Source organism: Vanacampus margaritifer, chromosome 5, assembly GCF_051991255.1.
Source record: "Vanacampus margaritifer isolate UIUO_Vmar chromosome 5, RoL_Vmar_1.0, whole genome shotgun sequence".
In the NCBI taxonomy this organism is placed as follows: Eukaryota; Metazoa; Chordata; class Actinopteri; order Syngnathiformes; family Syngnathidae; genus Vanacampus; species Vanacampus margaritifer.
The window spans coordinates 30317256-30334620 of record NC_135436.1 but is presented as its reverse complement, the minus strand read 5'-3'; the positions used below and the strand labels follow the sequence as shown (position 1 = coordinate 30334620).

Below are 17365 nucleotides of genomic sequence, written 5' to 3'. Positions count from 1 at the left end.
ATACACAAACATACAATAAATCCGTAAAAAGCAGCTAACACAGCAACTAGTTTGATTGTTGGTTATTTGTCCGTCTAGCTTCTATTTTTCCTTAAAAAGAGCTCGCGAAGTAGCCAGCTGAAATTTAGCGTAAAATGGTAAGTGGCTTATTCAGTACAAGTAATCCTTGATATGAAATAAATGTTGCATGCGTCCACCCACATTTGACATGCTGTGACGTGCTTAACAGGAAGTGCAGGCCTTTGCATGGCACCTGCGTGTGCGTGCGTGTGACACTAAAAAGAAATGGCAAACAATGAGTAATTATTCCATACAACGGCCCCCGACGTTTTGCAAGCGTTTCGCCAATGGCGACGCCTCAGTCAAGTAACCCTCCGCATGTCCTCCAGCCGACTGCATCGCCAATTACAACAGCCAGATGGACAATAAGCAGGGCGGCCTCCTGGTGCCCGAGCCGGGGGTGTACGGCGACGTGGACCTGTCCAACAAGATCAACGAGATGAAGACCTTCAACAGCCCCAACCTGAAGGACGGCCGCTTCCTGGGCGCCGGCGGCCAGCCCACGCCGTACGCCACCACGCAGCTCATCCAGTCGTCCATCATGAGCAACAACGACAGAGCGCCGGCCGGCGGCGGGGGGGAGATGAACGACAAACACTGCTGGAAGCCCCCCGGCGCCGTCCTGCAGCCCAAACAGGAACTGCAGTACAGCATCGTGGAGCAAAACAAGCTGAACAAGGGTGAGTGTGCCGAGAGGCGCCCTCGCCAGGAGCCCAAATGGCCCCCAAAGTCCTCGTCGTCGCCATCAGCCTCCTCATCCTCCTTCTTCTTCTTCAGTCTTTCCAATGTGCAAGTCCATCCATGACTCATCCTGACGCCAACCACGTTTCTTTCAGCCTTTGTGTGTGTGTGTGTGTACTTCATCTAACCCAGGGGTGCCCAATGTCTGACCCGTGGGCTATTTGCAGACCGCCATTCCGTTAAAAGCTTCTCCGCTTGCTCTTTTTTTTCCCTCCTAACGTTGATCTTGTGACCTCATGTGGACGTGGCCACCCCTAATCTAACCCTTCATCATCCTCTCATCTCTTCTGCTGCTCCACTTCTGGATCATCTCCAAGGCTCATCTTCAGCGTCACATTTGCAAAAGGAAAAGACGACGTTGTCTTTTGTCGCTCCGTTTCCATCACCTTGCCAAAGCTGAGGAAAAGCACACATTTGGTGCCGTTTGGGCCTTTTTTTTCTCTCTCTGCGTTTGCATGTTCAAACAACTCAAATGAATTGCCTAGCATGAATTGCTAACGCTACTAACATGCTGAAACGTGTCTACTAAGGCTGCCATTCTTTAAAATGTCTTTATTTGTCACATATCTGGTGGCGGCGTGGCTCAGTGGTCGTCTCCCAACCCAGAGGTTGTGGGTTCGATCCCATGCCATTTGTGACCACGTTGAAGTGTCCTTGAGCAACATACTGAACCCCCAGTTGCTCTTGATGCTACTGATGTCATCAGTAGTAACATGTAAAGCGCTTTGAGGTGAATATAAGTCAAGTACTATTGCAGAAAGATACTTTTTTTTTTGGCCCTCTTTCACATTAACACGAATTGAAAGCAAAAAAAAATGTGGAAATGGGAATTGGTAACGATAACGGCAATATCGCGATATTAAAAGTGCCACAATATCGTCGTCTTCTAGCACCCTCTGGTGGTTAGTTCATTAGTGCAGTTTCATTTTAATGAGGAATGTTTTGGCAACTGCAGCGGTGATCACGCCTATAAATCAGTCATACAAGCAAAGTTTTTCAACAACTCCGTCAAACTATGCATTGCTTTTGGCCTGCTTCAGCCAAGCGCAACATTGTGAACTACATAGACCATGATGCTTTGCACCGCTGAGCCAATAGGAGCACATGACAATGAAATTGCCAAGCGTATTTCTCATTGCTGTTATTATGTACAAAAACATTTTCTCCAATATGAGCTTTTTTTTTATGTGATTTTATTTATTTATATATTTTATATTGACAATAAAGTGAGCTTTTAGACACGATATCACCAACCGCCCCACAATATCGTGATAGTTATCATACCGTGAGGTTCATATCGTGATATTTTTGGTATTGTGATGTTTGGCTATCGTTGTGGGCAGCGCTAAAGACATGCTAGCAATTTTGAACATCCAAACTTGACCGGATACTCCCAAGACTGATCAAGATTGTAAATACTGGACAGATTCAACGTTCTGCTCCCAACAATAAAGCCCGATTATCGGAAGATACGTTTTGGGTGGCGATGACTACATAACGACCCCCACTCCAAAAAAAACTAATCTCATTGTGCAGTCAACCTTCCCGGCAGCGTCAAAACCACATGCCCAATACGTCTCTGTGTAGTTGATCTTTAGGAAAACTTTTTGCTGACCCCCCCTCCCCTTTTGCCGAATCAGATCGCTACCGAGGCGGCGACCCCCCCATGGTGCCGGCCACCATCCCCTACAACCACACCCACGACAGCCACATGACCGGCGGATCTTACAACAGCTCGGACCGAGGCAGCAGCAGCACCTCAGGTGAGACGTCGCTTGAGTCATTGAATGTTGATCGGGATCACAATTTCAGCCGCAACCATGAAACGAACTGGATCGGCGCCATTTGTACAACTCAAATTCAGGAATCAAATGCTTTCCCCACCAGTGGTCAGCCAACCACCAGGGGGCGAACCTATGATTAAGCTGCCTAAATAACAAGCGAGAGAAGAAAGTACAAAAATAAAAAGTAGCATACAAGTGTACTTGTTAAATGTGTTTTTTTGCTTTTCCACTGTAAATTTCAAACTTGCTAACAACTTTATTGATGCACAACCACCAGTAGATGGCATCGATGCCTCATTTCAGACATGAGATCGGTACAGTCCACTTTTTCTTTTTTCAAAGAACGGCAAAGGCGAAAGGAGAGTCTATTATATCATTTGGTAGATTTGCTGTAAATATAAATATATATTATTGAACACAATTTCTTGTGGTTGCCAGAATGCTTTAGTATTTTAGCCAATTAAAATAATAACAATGATAATAATTGTTCTATTTTTCACATGATCAAGTCCTACCACTAATATGAACCCCTCGTACCAGCGTCAAACATGAAAGGAATCTTCATCTATAGACTTCTCTTTGATTTCATTTCTTTGCAAGTCATTGCATCGTTTGCATTGATTTCACTTTTATTTCCTGTTAATTGGCTTTGCTTTAATTGCGCAAGTGCCGTCGAGGGCCCCTGCGGTGTCTTCTCGGGGACAAGGACAAATGGTGACGGCATGCAAGGCTGCCACCCTTAATGCCGCGTCTCCATTCTTATATTGCATTTCGAGTTGCCGTCATTAGGCCTCACAGCTCATTGGCTCACACGCTCGCTCTTAATTGGACGCTTTTTGCTTTCGTTTTTTTCTGCAGCATTTTCGTTTACTGCCGGGGGGGTAACGAACGTCTGGCTTTATTGCACTTCCCATTACTGAAGCCCTGAAAGGCACGTGGACGCATTTCAACAAAGTCTGAGCATTATTCATGCATTTATTCTGCGGCCGATTCACGCTCTGTTAGTTATCTGTCAATCATTTGGCATTCAGCACAAGGTGGTTGCAAAATGCTCTCTTGGAATCGTTGCTTGGGATTATTCTTCCCGCCAGTGAATTGCATTTTCCCCCAACGCGATCTCCCCAAAACTCACTTAGCGCCCTTTGGAAGCGCCAAAAAAAATAAATAAAAAAAATGTTTTTAAATCAGCCCCTGTCACCAGTTTCATCAATTGACAGGAAATTTGATGAACGGGATGCACGAAAACATCTCAGGGACATGCGGTCAAAACTCATTTTGGGGGAATTTCAAAGCTCCTACTGTGACACTCACAAATGTGCTCACATGATCCCCACAAATGAGTGACATTTAATTGCCAAGCTTTTCTGTCATTAAAGATTGACCACAATTTCATTCTTCCTATTCATAAGCGATTAAAAAAATAATCATTTAGAGGTAAAAGTAAAAACTGGTGTTTGCAAATGTCTAATTTTGATTAAACACAGAAGATAATCAGTCATCTTTCATGAAAGACTATAGAAATCAGTGAACAATTAAAATGACAATTTTTAATAATCTTGACAGCTCCACAACGAATTCAATCTTCTTAATCTTTATAACAGTTCAGAACATTATTCGTTTTGTTAAAAAAAAAAATTAAAAAACAAAGGGGGGGGTGTTAGGTGGCTTGCAAAATATCATGCAGGCACAAACGGCCCCAACCTCGTCCACCAGTTTCAGCCGAGTTTGATTTCAAGTCTTAATTGGACCAAACATGCATATTTTTGAAACGTGGGAGGAAATACTCAAAGCTGTGGTTTTGCGGCTCCATTTTGAGGATATGCCGTGAAAAAGGGGCGGCGTGAGAGCCCATTCAATGTTTGAATGTCGTTGTTGCGGAGCAGGCAGCCAGGGTCAGAAGAAGGGAACGCGCACCCCCAAGCTGCCCAAACAGAGCACAATGAATTGGGCCGACCTGCTGCCCCCGCCGCCCGCCAACCCGCCCCCGTCGCGGAGCGCCGACGACTACTCGCTGTCAATGGAAGAAAGGTATGACGGCTATGATGCGCCCGAGGGGGGGGGGGGGGGGGGTTAATCCGTGTCAAACCTTGATGGAGGGATGCCATGAATATTTAGCACATGTTTTCCCGTGTGGAAAAACACGGCGTCTGCGGCAAATGATGTGGAAATAATGAGCCTTCACTTCCCTCTCGGTGGTTGGCAGCTGCGAGGCAGACATGCAGTGCTCCCTGCCGCCCTCTTACATGTACCTGCAGCCCGACGAGCTGGAGGAGGAGGAGGAGATGGAGCGGGGGCCCACCCCTCCCGTCCGCGGCACCGCCTCCTCGCCCGCCGCCGTGTCCTACAGCCACCAGTCCACCGCCACGCTCACGCCCTCGCCGCAGGAGGAGATGACGCCCATGCTGCAGGAGGCGCCCGACGGCCACCAGCGCAGGTACGCGCGCGTCACAAAATAACAATCGTTGCTTTCAACTTGATTTCTTTGGCTGTTTTTACTTTTTTTTTTTTTTTATATTTGGCTGTTTGTAACTTACTGGTAGTTGTTGTTGTTTTTCAAATTTAACCAAAAAAACTTTTTTATACATGATTGTTTTTAATGTAGTTTTTGCCCCCCAAAGTTAAAAAAAAAAAAAAAAAAACTTTTTTACACTTAGTTGTTTTTAACTTAGTTGATTTTTTTTTTTTTTGCTTTGTTTTTTTACAACTTTTTTTTTATACTTGGTTGTTTGTAACTTACTGGTAGTTGTTGTTGTTTTCAAATTATTATTTTTTTGTATATATACATGTTTTTTTTAAACTTGGTTGTTTTTTTCCCTCAGCTTATTTTTTTTTAATACTTGGTTGTTTTTAACTTGACAGCAATAATCTGTTCCCCCTTTTAAAAATGTCTTTAGCGGATGCTCGTAATCAATTCTTTTGTCTCCCAGTCCATGTTTGACGTTGAAAGCAACACGACGGACGTCTTCTGTCTTTTTGGGCATGACTGAGACTATTTTGTAGGTCATTTCTACCAAACTTCATATTGTCAAAGTGGGCTTTTATGGCAAATGATCAAACTGTTGCCCCACACAATTACAAAAACTTAAACTTTTCAAATTTTGATTCATTAGCTGACAAATTTGGTAACAATCATACAAAATATTTGGCCTTAGTCTTTGGGAACGGCCTTAAAATGGCCACTTGAAACCAAAATGGCTGAATAAATACCAGGCATCACTTCTTGAGACTTTCTTGTGGCTTGACTCAGAAAAAGCACGCCTACCAAATTTATTGACGTTTTAAGTAACGGAATTTAGGGTTCGCATTTTCGTAATGTTTTGTGATTGACAGCAACATGTCCAACTTCACGTCACCGTGTTCTGCAAACGGGCAATGACAAAAACTTCAATCCGTCAAGTTTTACGAGGTTCAAATTTGGCCACCGTCAGTCAAAATCTGTCTTTGTAGGACATCCAGAAATGGCCAACATGATTAAAATGGAAACTTCAAAACAAAATGGCCGACTTCCTGTGTCTATTTGCTTCGAGAGACCGTGTTTTTACTCATGACCACCAAATGTCATTTTGCTAAATGAAACTAGTTTTTTGGAGAGAAAAAAAAGCCCAGAGAAGAATTTAGGTCCTCAAGTTGTCACCATCCTGAACTGGCCCCCTCCTTTTTGTCTTGCAAGGCGCCATGCTGTGAGCCCGCCGCCCCCTCCCAGGCCCCTCTCACCTTCACACACATATGGCTACATGGATACGGACGGCATGGAGGAGGAGATTCCCGAGGAAGACGAGGACACGGACGCCGAGGTGGCCAAGATGCACTACCACCACACGCACCCCCACGCGCACCCGCAGATGCACCCGCGCCGGCTGCTGCTGCGGGGCATGGAGCAGACGCCGGCGTCCAGCATGGGCGACCTGGAGAGCTCGGTGACGGGCTCCATGATCAACGGCTGGGGCTCCGCCTCCGAGGAAGATAATGTCTCCTCGGGGAGGTCCAGCGCCGTCAGCTCGTCCGACGGCTCCTTCTTCACCGACGGCGACTTTGCGCAGGCCGTGGCGGCCGCCGCCGAGTACTCGGCCCTGCGGGTGGCCAAACATCCCGCCACGCAAGGCCAGGAAGGCGCGGCGCTGTCGGGTAAGTTTTTTACGCCGCTGGTTGTCGGTCGGGTCAGTCGAGGTCAGGTTTGGAAGACCAAAACTGCCACAACTTGAGTCCAAAACACAACAGATGGACCAACGTGGCATGTTTATTATTATCAGCAGATTTCTTGATTACCTGGTTTATCTGTTTGACGCCAAATTGCGCAATAATTGCCAATAATTAATGGCCACCGATATTATCGTGCATCCCTAATTTGTATATTAATTTCCACATTTATTTTTATATTTATTTTTGTTTTTTTATTATCTTGTTTTTTGTATTAAAAAAAAAAAGACAAATGTATTTATTAATGGACATATATTTTTGTTTGTTTTTATGTCCATTTATTTTTATATTTATTTTTGTTTTTTATTATCTTGTTTTTTGGATTTAAAAAAAAAATGACAAATTTATTTATTAATGGACATATATTTTTGTTTGTTTTTATGTCCATTTATTTTTTGCATTTAATTTTGTAATTATATGTTTATATCCGTTTTTGTTTCCACTTTTATTCTTTTTTTTTTTTTATTTGTTTTTTATGTATTTATTTTAAATGTTGTCAGTTTCGGTCCTTCATACGCAGACACGACTTCCGTGAGATAACCCTGCTCCTGCTCTACTACAGTTTTTTTTTTTTTTTTTTTTTTTGTTCCCCTCAGCGCGGAAATACCAAATCAACCCGTCGGGCCACCGACCCGGCAGCCCGGTGTCCACGGACGGCAGCATGAACATGGCGGCGGTGCACAGGAGGCCTCCCAAGAAGCAGAAGCAGCACCCGACAGCGGGGAACCCGAGACGTGAAGCCTACAATGAAGGTAGCGCACGATTATTGGCTCCGTTTGATCGCCATGATTGGAAAACAATACAGTTACAAGCCACGACTTGATTTTGTTGTTGTTGTTGCAAACTAGAGTTTGTGTACGAGCAAGCTTCCGATATGCCGCTGAACAATTTAAAAAAGTGCTATTAGTGGTGGTTGTCGATTTTTTTTTTACAGTGTAGAAAGCGTGGAAATCAGTATTAGAGTGCTATTGGTGCTAACGGCGTAGCTAGCAAATATTTACACACTGGGTGGGGTTCCCCGAAGTGTTCTATGAGTCAGGACAAGGAACTGATGCAGGATCCACGAGAGTTTGGTGTTTAGTGTCCCTGGATGGTTGTTTTCGTCTGAAGAGGCTAGCTAGCTGCTAACAGCTCAAACAGTGCTGGTTTTATATTAAAAAATGTAGAGGAGTGATCCAAGAATAAGTGAATTCTGTACTGAGACACTTTAATGGCAGTTACTTGGAAAACATTTCATTGAAAATGACCTGGAGTAAAGGAAAAGAGTCGACGACTGTAATTAGCGTCAATAGCGTGACATGCGCACGCTTGACTTTTGGCTCGTCTCAACAACACTTTACATTTTACAAAAACACTTCAATTTAAACCAATCAGGTTTCAATAGGCAATGTTTATTTTGTATGCTTTTTTTTTTTTTACAGCTAAATTCAGTTCCGAGCTCAAATTCAGCTCATAGTTTAAGGTGCCATTATAAGCTAACGGTGGATGCTAATGGCAAATGTCCTCTTTTGTGAGGACATTTGGCAGGACAGACCATTTTTTTACGTCCTGTTCGGGGGTCCGGGTTTTTTATAAATTCATGAAGATGTCCGTTTGGCATTGCGTAACTAATAGGAGGTGAAGGACACAGCGTGTTTGCGACGGGTAGCACAATTTCCAGGCCGGGGCAAGCGTCCTCTTTTTTTTTTTTGTAAATGGGAACATGTTCAGCCTATAATAACGTTGAGCCCAAAATAGATTTGCAAAGCGACAAAGAGGCCTCCACATGCAACATTAGCCGTTGATCTCCATGAAACCACAAGCATGCAGAATATTATGAAATATTGTCATGTCGACTGCGTGTGTGCGTGCAATCAACTCCCCTCGGGGTTGCAAAGTGCATCAGGTTTGTTTTGAGCGTCGCGTCTGTGGCTTGAGGCCAACCAAGGCTGCTTTTTAGTGTCCGGGGAGCTCGTTTGGCCAATTTTGCCGGACGACAGCAAGGCTCGCTCGCTCGACTCTTCATGAAACTCATCAGAAACATAAAACCACATCGGAAAATGTTGCGAAATAATCAAGTTTTTGCCACACGTTTGCTCGTTCTTCCTGACTTTGCTTGTTGCTAGGCAGAATTCGGATTTGTTGCGGATAGGCCAGTGAGAAAATGGCATTGGCAGCCACGCCCACATTGGGAGGTTTGTGTACTTTTTGTTGGGATCTTTTGAATATGCCAATCCATTTGGTCCACTTTTTGTTGTTGTTTTTTAAAAATGATGATTGATTGTGCTTTTTGTTGTTGTTTTTTTTAAAAATGATTGATTCTGCTTTTTGTTGTTGTCGAACCCAATCCAAGCTTTTGAGTGACTGCTTTCGAAAGTCTGCTTTTCTTCTTCATGCAAAGTGTGGCGTGCTGGTTAAGGCACGATTACGGCATGAAAGTGGTGCGAATGCATTGGTGCACACTTGATGCGGACGGACGCGGACGCGGACGGATGTGGACGGATGCAGACGGATGCGGGCGGATGTGTGCTGCTGGCCGTCCTCTTTGGTGTCCGCTGCCCTCGAGTGTTGGAAGCACTTGACAGCCACATTTCATATCCAGCTCACCCACAGCCAGTGGAGCGGCTATATATTCAACACCCCCCCCCCCCCCGCCCCCCTCCTGCCCCTCCCACCATCAGCTTCCGCTTGCTCCTTCTCTTTCTCTGTCTTTGTTTGAGCGACGACGGTTCTGTCCCGGCAGCTCGGTCCGTCCGTCCGTTTGTCCTCCTGCTGATTATATTTGATCTGAATGGATTGTTTTTCATTTGGAGGTTATTGCCTCCCCCCCGGTCCCCCTTGGCCCCTCCCCCATCCTGTCTCTCGCTGCAGCCCCTCTGGCCTGTACGAGCTGCGTGGTCGGAAGTTTTTTTTCTTGATTCGTTTTATGGACATTTTCTAAATGTTTTTTAACTTGACGACTGTGGAAAAAAACATGATGAGGTTAATTGTGTTTGGCACATTGTGCAGCTTTAATTCTTATCATTATTATATCAAACGATTTCCATTTATTTTGCTCCAGACAGATGTTGTACCAAAAAGACACATGAACTGGTGCATTTCTTCCAATGACTTCAGTATCTCGGTAGCAGGATATTTGGCTTGTATTTTCTCAATCTTTGAATATTCTCCCATATAAGCATCTTAAATTGATTAAAAGTAAGGGTCGTAAACAGCTGACTCTCAGCTTTAATTATTCTTCTTCTTTTTTTTATGACATTATGGATCCAATATATTCTTGTTTTGTTTTTGTTTTTTGTCTTTGCTCCGGACTGACGATATTCTCCCATAAAGACACATTAAACTGATTGGAAACAAAAGGGGGAAATGCCTGTGACACTCAGCTTTAATTCTTATTATTCATGGGTATAGGATCCAATGCATATCCCTGTAATTTTCCACACATGCCCATGTTTTTATTTTATTTGAGAATATTCCTCCATATTAAATTGATTTAAATCAGGAAGGGGAAAACACCTGACTCTTAACTTTAATTCATATTCTTTTTTTATTATAGCTTTTACATTATAAGATGAATCTCTTCCTGTATTTCTTATGCTCCAAACTCTCCCATAAAGACACATTCAATTGATTAAAACATTAGAGACAAAAAATAAAAGCACACACACACAAACTGCCGCCTTTAATTCTTATTATTAGAAATGCTTTCACGTTACAGGATCCAATATTTATTCTTGTGCACACGTCTCAATCATTTTATTTGCTCCAGACTTAGAATCGTCTCTCATAAAAAGGTATTAAATTGATGAAAACACCCTTCGCCTCTGCCGCCAACTTGCTCCGCCCCTTTGACCTCCTCATTTTGCTCTTGTTTGCTCAGTCCATGTGGAAGAAAAGCAAAATATAGCCCACTCCCTGCCAAAGTCCGACCCCCCAAACCCCCCAAACCCCCCAACCCCCGTGCTTGACTCCTTTTGTCATAACTGTTAACTTTGGATTTCTTGTAGTCTTTGCGTGTCAAGTGCATCCATAATGTGTTTTTACTTCCTGTGTTTCCGCCACAGATCTTCCGCCGCCACCCATCCCTCCGCCAGCGGTGCTTAAGTCCCCCACGCATCCCTCCAAGGAGGGCCGGGGGGTGGTCTCGCCCAAATCGGGAGACAAGAGAGGGGCGGCGGCCGCGCTAACCGGGGGCTTCCGACCTAAAGACGGCTCGGACCCCAGAACCAGCTCGTCGGAACGCAGGGAGGTCCAGGACAGACAAAGAGCGCAGGGGGGCAAAGGCGGCCACAGGGGGCGCCAACAAGCAGGTACGACACATAAAAACACAGCAAGTCGGCCATTTTGGATGGAAAGTTGACAACTTGTTAGAGATAGACCGATATGAGTTTTTTCAGCGCCGATACCAATTATTAGTAGTCAAGGAGGCCGTTGTTCACCGGTTATGTTCATTGAGCAACTTTTAGGGTTTGTAAAATATTGGACTTTTTTTAAAAAATCTTAGTTAATAAACCATCTTTGTTTTAAAAATCGAACAAAAAATTCCGGCATCTCCCAGCGGCAGAAGCATGTTTTCAAAAGTTAAATAAAAACCTAAACAATTGTTTTCTACAGTAAATAAAATATTCCAAAATATCGGAAGTATTACATTTTTACTTATCTTACTTATTTCAAACAAAAACAGAAGGCGCAGAGTTCCCAGGGTCAGCAGCATCTCTGAAAATAAAAAAAATATATATTTTTTTTTCATGAGTTCCCGAAAGTTAACTTTTTTTTTTTTTTAATGAATCGGCCATAAGATTCTTCAAAATGGCCAATGCCGATATTCGTCAAAATGCTGAATATCGGCACCGGTAATCAGCTCGGCCGATAATCGGTCCATCCCTACTTGCTATCATACCCAAAAGTTTAGTAGCAGGGTTGGGAAATTTATTTAGTTTTTTTCTCATAATTTCTTTCTAGGAATAAAACAAAAAAGAAGCCAAACGTGAGGAAGTCTGCCATTTTGCTTTGCGGATGCCCAATTCCACTGGCTAAAAAGACAAAGACGTCGATTTTGTGTGATTTCTCCCAAATTCGAACCCCATCTGCTCAACAGATGGATGATGCTGACTTGTGAACGTGTCATTCTTGGCGTTGGCCAGAAAACGGCTGTGAAGTTTGCCGTTGCTCCCCCGTGACGACGGTGCCCGTTTGTGCCCGTTTGTGCCCGTAGGTACGGAGGACATCTTGCCCTACAGCCGGCCGCAGTTTCCCGCGGTCAACGGCCCGCGAGACCCCAGCTCCTCCAGCTCCATGTCCTCCAGGGGCTCGGGGGGGCGGCGGAGAGGCGACGCCGGCCACAGGAACGACGTCAGCCTCGGCGGCGCCGCCGCTTTCCAAACAGGAAATGAAGAGCTGGAGGTACAAAATATTGGAGCGCCATCAAAAATGTGCCACGCTAACATCATTGTTTTGCTTTTTTTTTTTTTGTCCAGATGGTGGAAAGCTGAAGAAGATGAAAAGGAGGATTTGATTGGATTTTGCAGAGCACCCTTGTTTAGTTTTTTAATGATCTCAGTATTTGTCCGCCATGTCAGCTGCCGCTCATCCCAGCGTTTCTTTCCGGGAAACTGCTGATGTCTACTTTTTTTCGCTTCTATTTTATCTCACCGCTGGGAAGTTACGGAAATCAAAGAACGGTGCGATCACGTGGGCCGTTCGCTAGGATATTTATGTTGAATTCAAATGCAATATGGAGGTGAAGTCTTGGGAGAGAGAAAAAAAAAAAGGCTCCAGAGCTTTTTTGTCATGGAGTCGAGTCGTCACGCGCGTCACACGCGTCACACGCGTCACACGCGTTACTGTAAGATGCAAGCAGAGAGGGCTGGACTTTGAGTGTGTAAATATACGTACAGTATGTCAAATGTGTTGTCCCATTGTGGTACCTCAGTTTGTCTTCCCCATTTTGTTTTTTAATACAAATGCTAATTTTATTATGCCAGTAAATATAAATATTTGATCATTTCCATCCATCTTTGTAAACTGCAATATGTTTTAGCAACCCCAAGAGTGTGCCACTTTGGGATTCGTCCTTTTTTTTGGGGGGGGGGGGGGGGGTTGTTTCTTTGTAATGCACTGTTATGTTTTGTGTTGTCGTCAATGTTATTTGCTTTTTGTTTGTTTTTGTTTTACATTGGTTTTAAAAGCACAATCACTAAACTTTATTTTAAACCATTTTTATCTATTAACCTTTTTGTCTTACCGGCAGGAAAACGCAGGTACAGGCTAAAGAGTCGAGTTAATCCTGATGATGATGATGATGATGATGATGATGATGATGATGATGATGATAAGGTTAGCCGTTTTACAAAGATGCGTCTCCCTTTCGGGTTCTCAAGTGACGAGGGGGGGAAAAAAGGACAGTTCATGTAAGTCACAGCTGCAATGTAAATATTTGTGTGGCATCGACGGTAATATCAGCGATTGCACATGAAACCGACTGAGAAGAAGAAAAAAAAAAGCTTCCGTTTGTTGACGAAATGCACTTAAAAGAATGTCACGTCAACTTTGAGGCACGAGAGGGACGATCTGGAGACGATGAAGAGTTTCTTTGGTGGACAAAACAGGCGATGAAGGCCCGTCCGTCTTTTTCAAGGGAGCAAAAGGGTGCTGCTGTTGTTTATTCATCGGACATCTGCAAACATTTGTTTCATAACGCAAAAAAAGAAAACAAAAAAACAAAAAAAATGGATGAATAATAAAAGAAAAAATCAAACTGATGCGTGTGTGTACTTTTTGTCATTTGTCCATCATGACGTAATAAATGTGGTCATTCAAGCAAGATATATTTTTTTTCTGGCCGATTTTTTTTTCCCTAAAAGTTGTGTGCAATATTTTGACACTTTTGACAATTTGCCATTTATTAATTATTCTAGAACAGATTTTTGGGCTGATGGGTCTTTTTTGCTCGTTTGATCTAATATGTACTTTTATCTCTTTTTCCATTTTTTTACAGGTCTTGTTGTTTTAAAAATGTCCTTAATTTACATTTTTTATTATTTATTTTTTTTACACCTGCAATTTAATGTGTAGTTCTAGTTCTATTTTTTTCATCAAAAAAATCAACCTTTCAATCTATATAGCCTATTTTTTTCTATTATTATTATTATTATTATTGTTCTACATTTTTCCCCTCATAATTATGGCTTTGATTTGACTTGTGCCGCTCCCAACAGCAAATCCTCGACATCCCTGCTTATCGCAACATTTCTAATAAGCTTTAACTTGCTATTTTAAAATATCATCTGTAAATGCAAACCGTATTTGATTTTGCTGCGAGGGTAAATAACTAAAAATAATAAATCAATTTGCACATGTTAAAAGGCAAGACTTGTGATGTCGCTGGTGTGACGCCACGGAAGTATTTTTGAGACTTGTCATCGAGGTCCTTGTGGTCCTGGTCCAGTCGTGAGCACCAGATGGAGGATGCCGGTCCGGCTCAGCTTGGAGAAGATCTGCGCAGAAGAGCATCCGAGCGCATCCGAGCGCATCCGACCATCTGCTGCTCGGCCACACGAGGCGCTTTAGCTCCTCATGTTACAAAGTCTGTTTCTCGGCTCTCCTTTTGGCCAGCTGAGTTTGAGCGTTTCTCGGATTATTCAAAAGTTTGCTAAGACATTCCTTAATTTTTGAAAGAAAAGCACGTTTTTTCGATGACGACAATGTTAAAGCGGTTAGAAATACACTCGCGAGGCTACATTGCTAACGTGGTGTATGACTATTGTAGCTGCAAATGTTTGTTTTGTGGCGTACAGGCGGCCATTTCCGGCACCCGGGATCGGTTGCCAGTCAATTGCAGGATCCATTTCCAGCATCAGTCGCTAGGACCCGAGTCCTGGCCAACGTACCAACGCATCGCTGGCCACTAGTTAAGCTATTCATTGAATAACATTTGAGTTTCATGCCAGAGGTTTTAGCGTTCCGATTGAGGGCTTGCTTTGAAATTGTGATTTTAAACAAGCATTAGAATTTCAAAAACCGGGTTGGGTTACACATTATTATCGTTTCAAACCTGGGTTAGGGTTTCATTCCAGGGTTATCGTTTCAAATTAGGGTTTGAAGACAAGAGTTAGGGTTTGAAACCAGCATTAGACTTTCAAACTTGAAAGCCAAATCTGGAATAATCGCAATACCTAACTTGAAACCTTTTGCCCGGCTTGAAACCCTCATTTAAAACCCAAATCCTGTGTTGAAACCCTGTTTTAAAACTGTAAGATTGACTTCAAAGCCTAACTTTAAAACCCTAACTCTGATGTTTACCGAAATTGGAAACCCTAACCTTTGTTTGAAACACCAAATCCAAAGCATAACTCTGTCTTGAAAGCCTAATTTAGGGTTAGGGTTTCAAATCAAGGTTACAATCAGAGTTGAGGGTTGAAAGTAGGGTTTCAAGCTTGAGGTAGAGTTTTAATATCATGATTACAGTAAGAAAGAGTATCAATTTCATAGCGCAGTTTTTAATTAAGGTTATTTCAAACAAGGATTTCAATCATTTTCAAGCCGGGGTTGAGGTTTGAAAGTAGTGCAGCGTATAAGTAAGGGTTTGAAGTCAATGTTATGGTTTTAAGTCAGGGCTTAATTTAGGATTTGAGTTTTGAATTTGAGTTTCAAGTTCAGGTTTCAAGCCTTCGTGCGGCCGTCGTTGCGTGCAGGCGTACCTAATGTTGTGGCCTGCCAGCTTGCCGTTGGAAGTCACTCAGCAGACTCTCGATTGCGACATTAAAATTCCATCAGCCGCCAATGAAGACGGATGGCTGCGGTTGGTGTGCTGACATCTGCGCATCACGTCAACTTCTCAGCATCTGCTGCTGCGGGGAAAAAAGGAAACAAGGACGCAAAAAAAGAAAAGAAGGAAGCTGCAAATAGAGAGAAGCGACGCAGTGTAAAGGGCAAAAGATTCGTCACCTTCTGGTGGAGGAAAGAACAATATCATTAATCTCCTGACATTTTTAATATTGTATTAACCTTTGCTGCCATTTGTCCAGCTCATTAGTCTTTTTTTTTTTCTTTCTTTTTTGTGGTAAAATATTAATCGATAGCTACAGACGACCGCCGGCCACTCGGATGAGCTTTCTTTTATCCTTTAAACAGTGAAAGGAAGTGAAGTCCTCACTTCAATTGCCAAAAAAGCTTGTGATGGCGACAAAAAAAAAAAAAAAGACTCAAGCCACAGACGTGTGATTTCTTTTTCATGACTTATCTCATTGTAACTGAAATAGCGAGAAATAATACAAAGTAATGCATTATATATATATATATATATATATATATATATATGTGTGTGTGTGTGCAATTTTTAGTAGGCATAAAAATCACGATTACAAAGGATGACATTAAAAAAAGAAGCTGTGCTGAACACTTCCTGATTTTGTTCTTCTTGTGTTAAATTTATACTATCAAATTAAACGTGCCACCATCTTGTGGTCAGCAGTGGAATTACACCTATTATAAACGTGAACTTGACCGAAATAGTTAATAAATGTAAAAAAAAAAAAATTAAAAAAATCTGCAAAATGGTAGGACCGCTAACCTGGAACCCGCAATTCACAAGAATTTAGTTACATTACAAAATAAAGTAGCCAAAATAGAGTGCCTCCACTTATGCTGGCCAAGTTCGTTTTTGTCTTGAGGTACAAGCAAGAATCTGAGCTACGGGTGCACTTCAGATCCGCGCCACTAGATGGCAGCAAAATGCAGGCACCGTCAAGTCATGTTTGGCTTTCTTGCAGTGGAAGGAAAATATCCGTAGGTGGCGCCAATGAGTCGGTTTGACAACTGCCAATAAAACAAAAACAGAAGAAGAACAAGGAAGGACAATACATTAGGAACAGTTTTGCAGTTTTTTGTTTAGCGCAAACATTTGTATACATGACAATATTGGCGAGTGCAAAATGGAGTGTGTAAAAATGGTGATTTTTTTTTTTAAGGAAGATGGAATGAATCCTTTTTTTATGCATTTCAATGTGGAAAAATGATTTCATAATTTCATTGAATTCCAAAAAAAGCCACATTTGAAACGCGACTTTCAAACACAAGACTTGTTTGAAGCCGAACAAAATAATGTTTGCAAATCAGTGCCGACGCTCTCGAACGTTCTTCGCACGTGCGAGTGTCCCTAATCAAGCGTCCTTTCAAATCTTCCTGTGCAGCAGCACCAGCATGAGGTCCAAATTTGAATCACCTGCGCATAATTAGAATGATCCCCCGTCTTGATGTATATTTCAACACATCCAACCCCCCCCCCCCCCTCCCCAACACACACACACACACGATTCCCTGCAATTAAGCAAGATCTTGCGAGCGGGAGGAAATGACATCTTTGGTGCTCTCATTTTTCACACGCATCAACAATTAATGCGTCCCGACAGTTTGTGTGCACAGCAATCAACGCCGATACCCCCCCCCCCCGCCACGCCCCCCCACACACAATCTATTAGCATATTACACCTTCACTCATTAGCCTCATGCCGTCGTGCGCGTTGTACAAAATGACAGTACCATTTATTTATTTATTTGAACTCAACTAGTATTTACTGCAGTTTTCGGGCAGTTTCAAATTTGGG

At 42.9% G+C, this 17365-nt stretch overlaps 1 protein-coding gene across 2 annotated transcripts in view; it reads left to right on the top strand.

Annotated features, from left to right (window-relative positions):
* robo1 (roundabout, axon guidance receptor, homolog 1 (Drosophila)) overlaps positions 1-13522 on the top strand; it is a 251878-nt gene extending 238356 nt beyond the window's left edge. For both annotated transcript variants that reach the window (XM_077565322.1, XM_077565323.1), the window contains 9 exons: positions 390-740; positions 2442-2564; positions 4469-4613; positions 4789-5019; positions 6256-6710; positions 7379-7534; positions 10826-11071; positions 11977-12164; positions 12239-13522. In XM_077565322.1, coding sequence (XP_077421448.1) covers positions 390-740; positions 2442-2564; positions 4469-4613; positions 4789-5019; positions 6256-6710; positions 7379-7534; positions 10826-11071; positions 11977-12164; positions 12239-12253 — 1910 coding nt within the window. In that variant the 3' untranslated portion in view covers positions 12254-13522. The remainder of the gene's footprint in view (positions 1-389; positions 741-2441; positions 2565-4468; positions 4614-4788; positions 5020-6255; positions 6711-7378; positions 7535-10825; positions 11072-11976; positions 12165-12238) is intronic.
* Positions 13523-17365: the final 3843 nt, after the last annotated feature.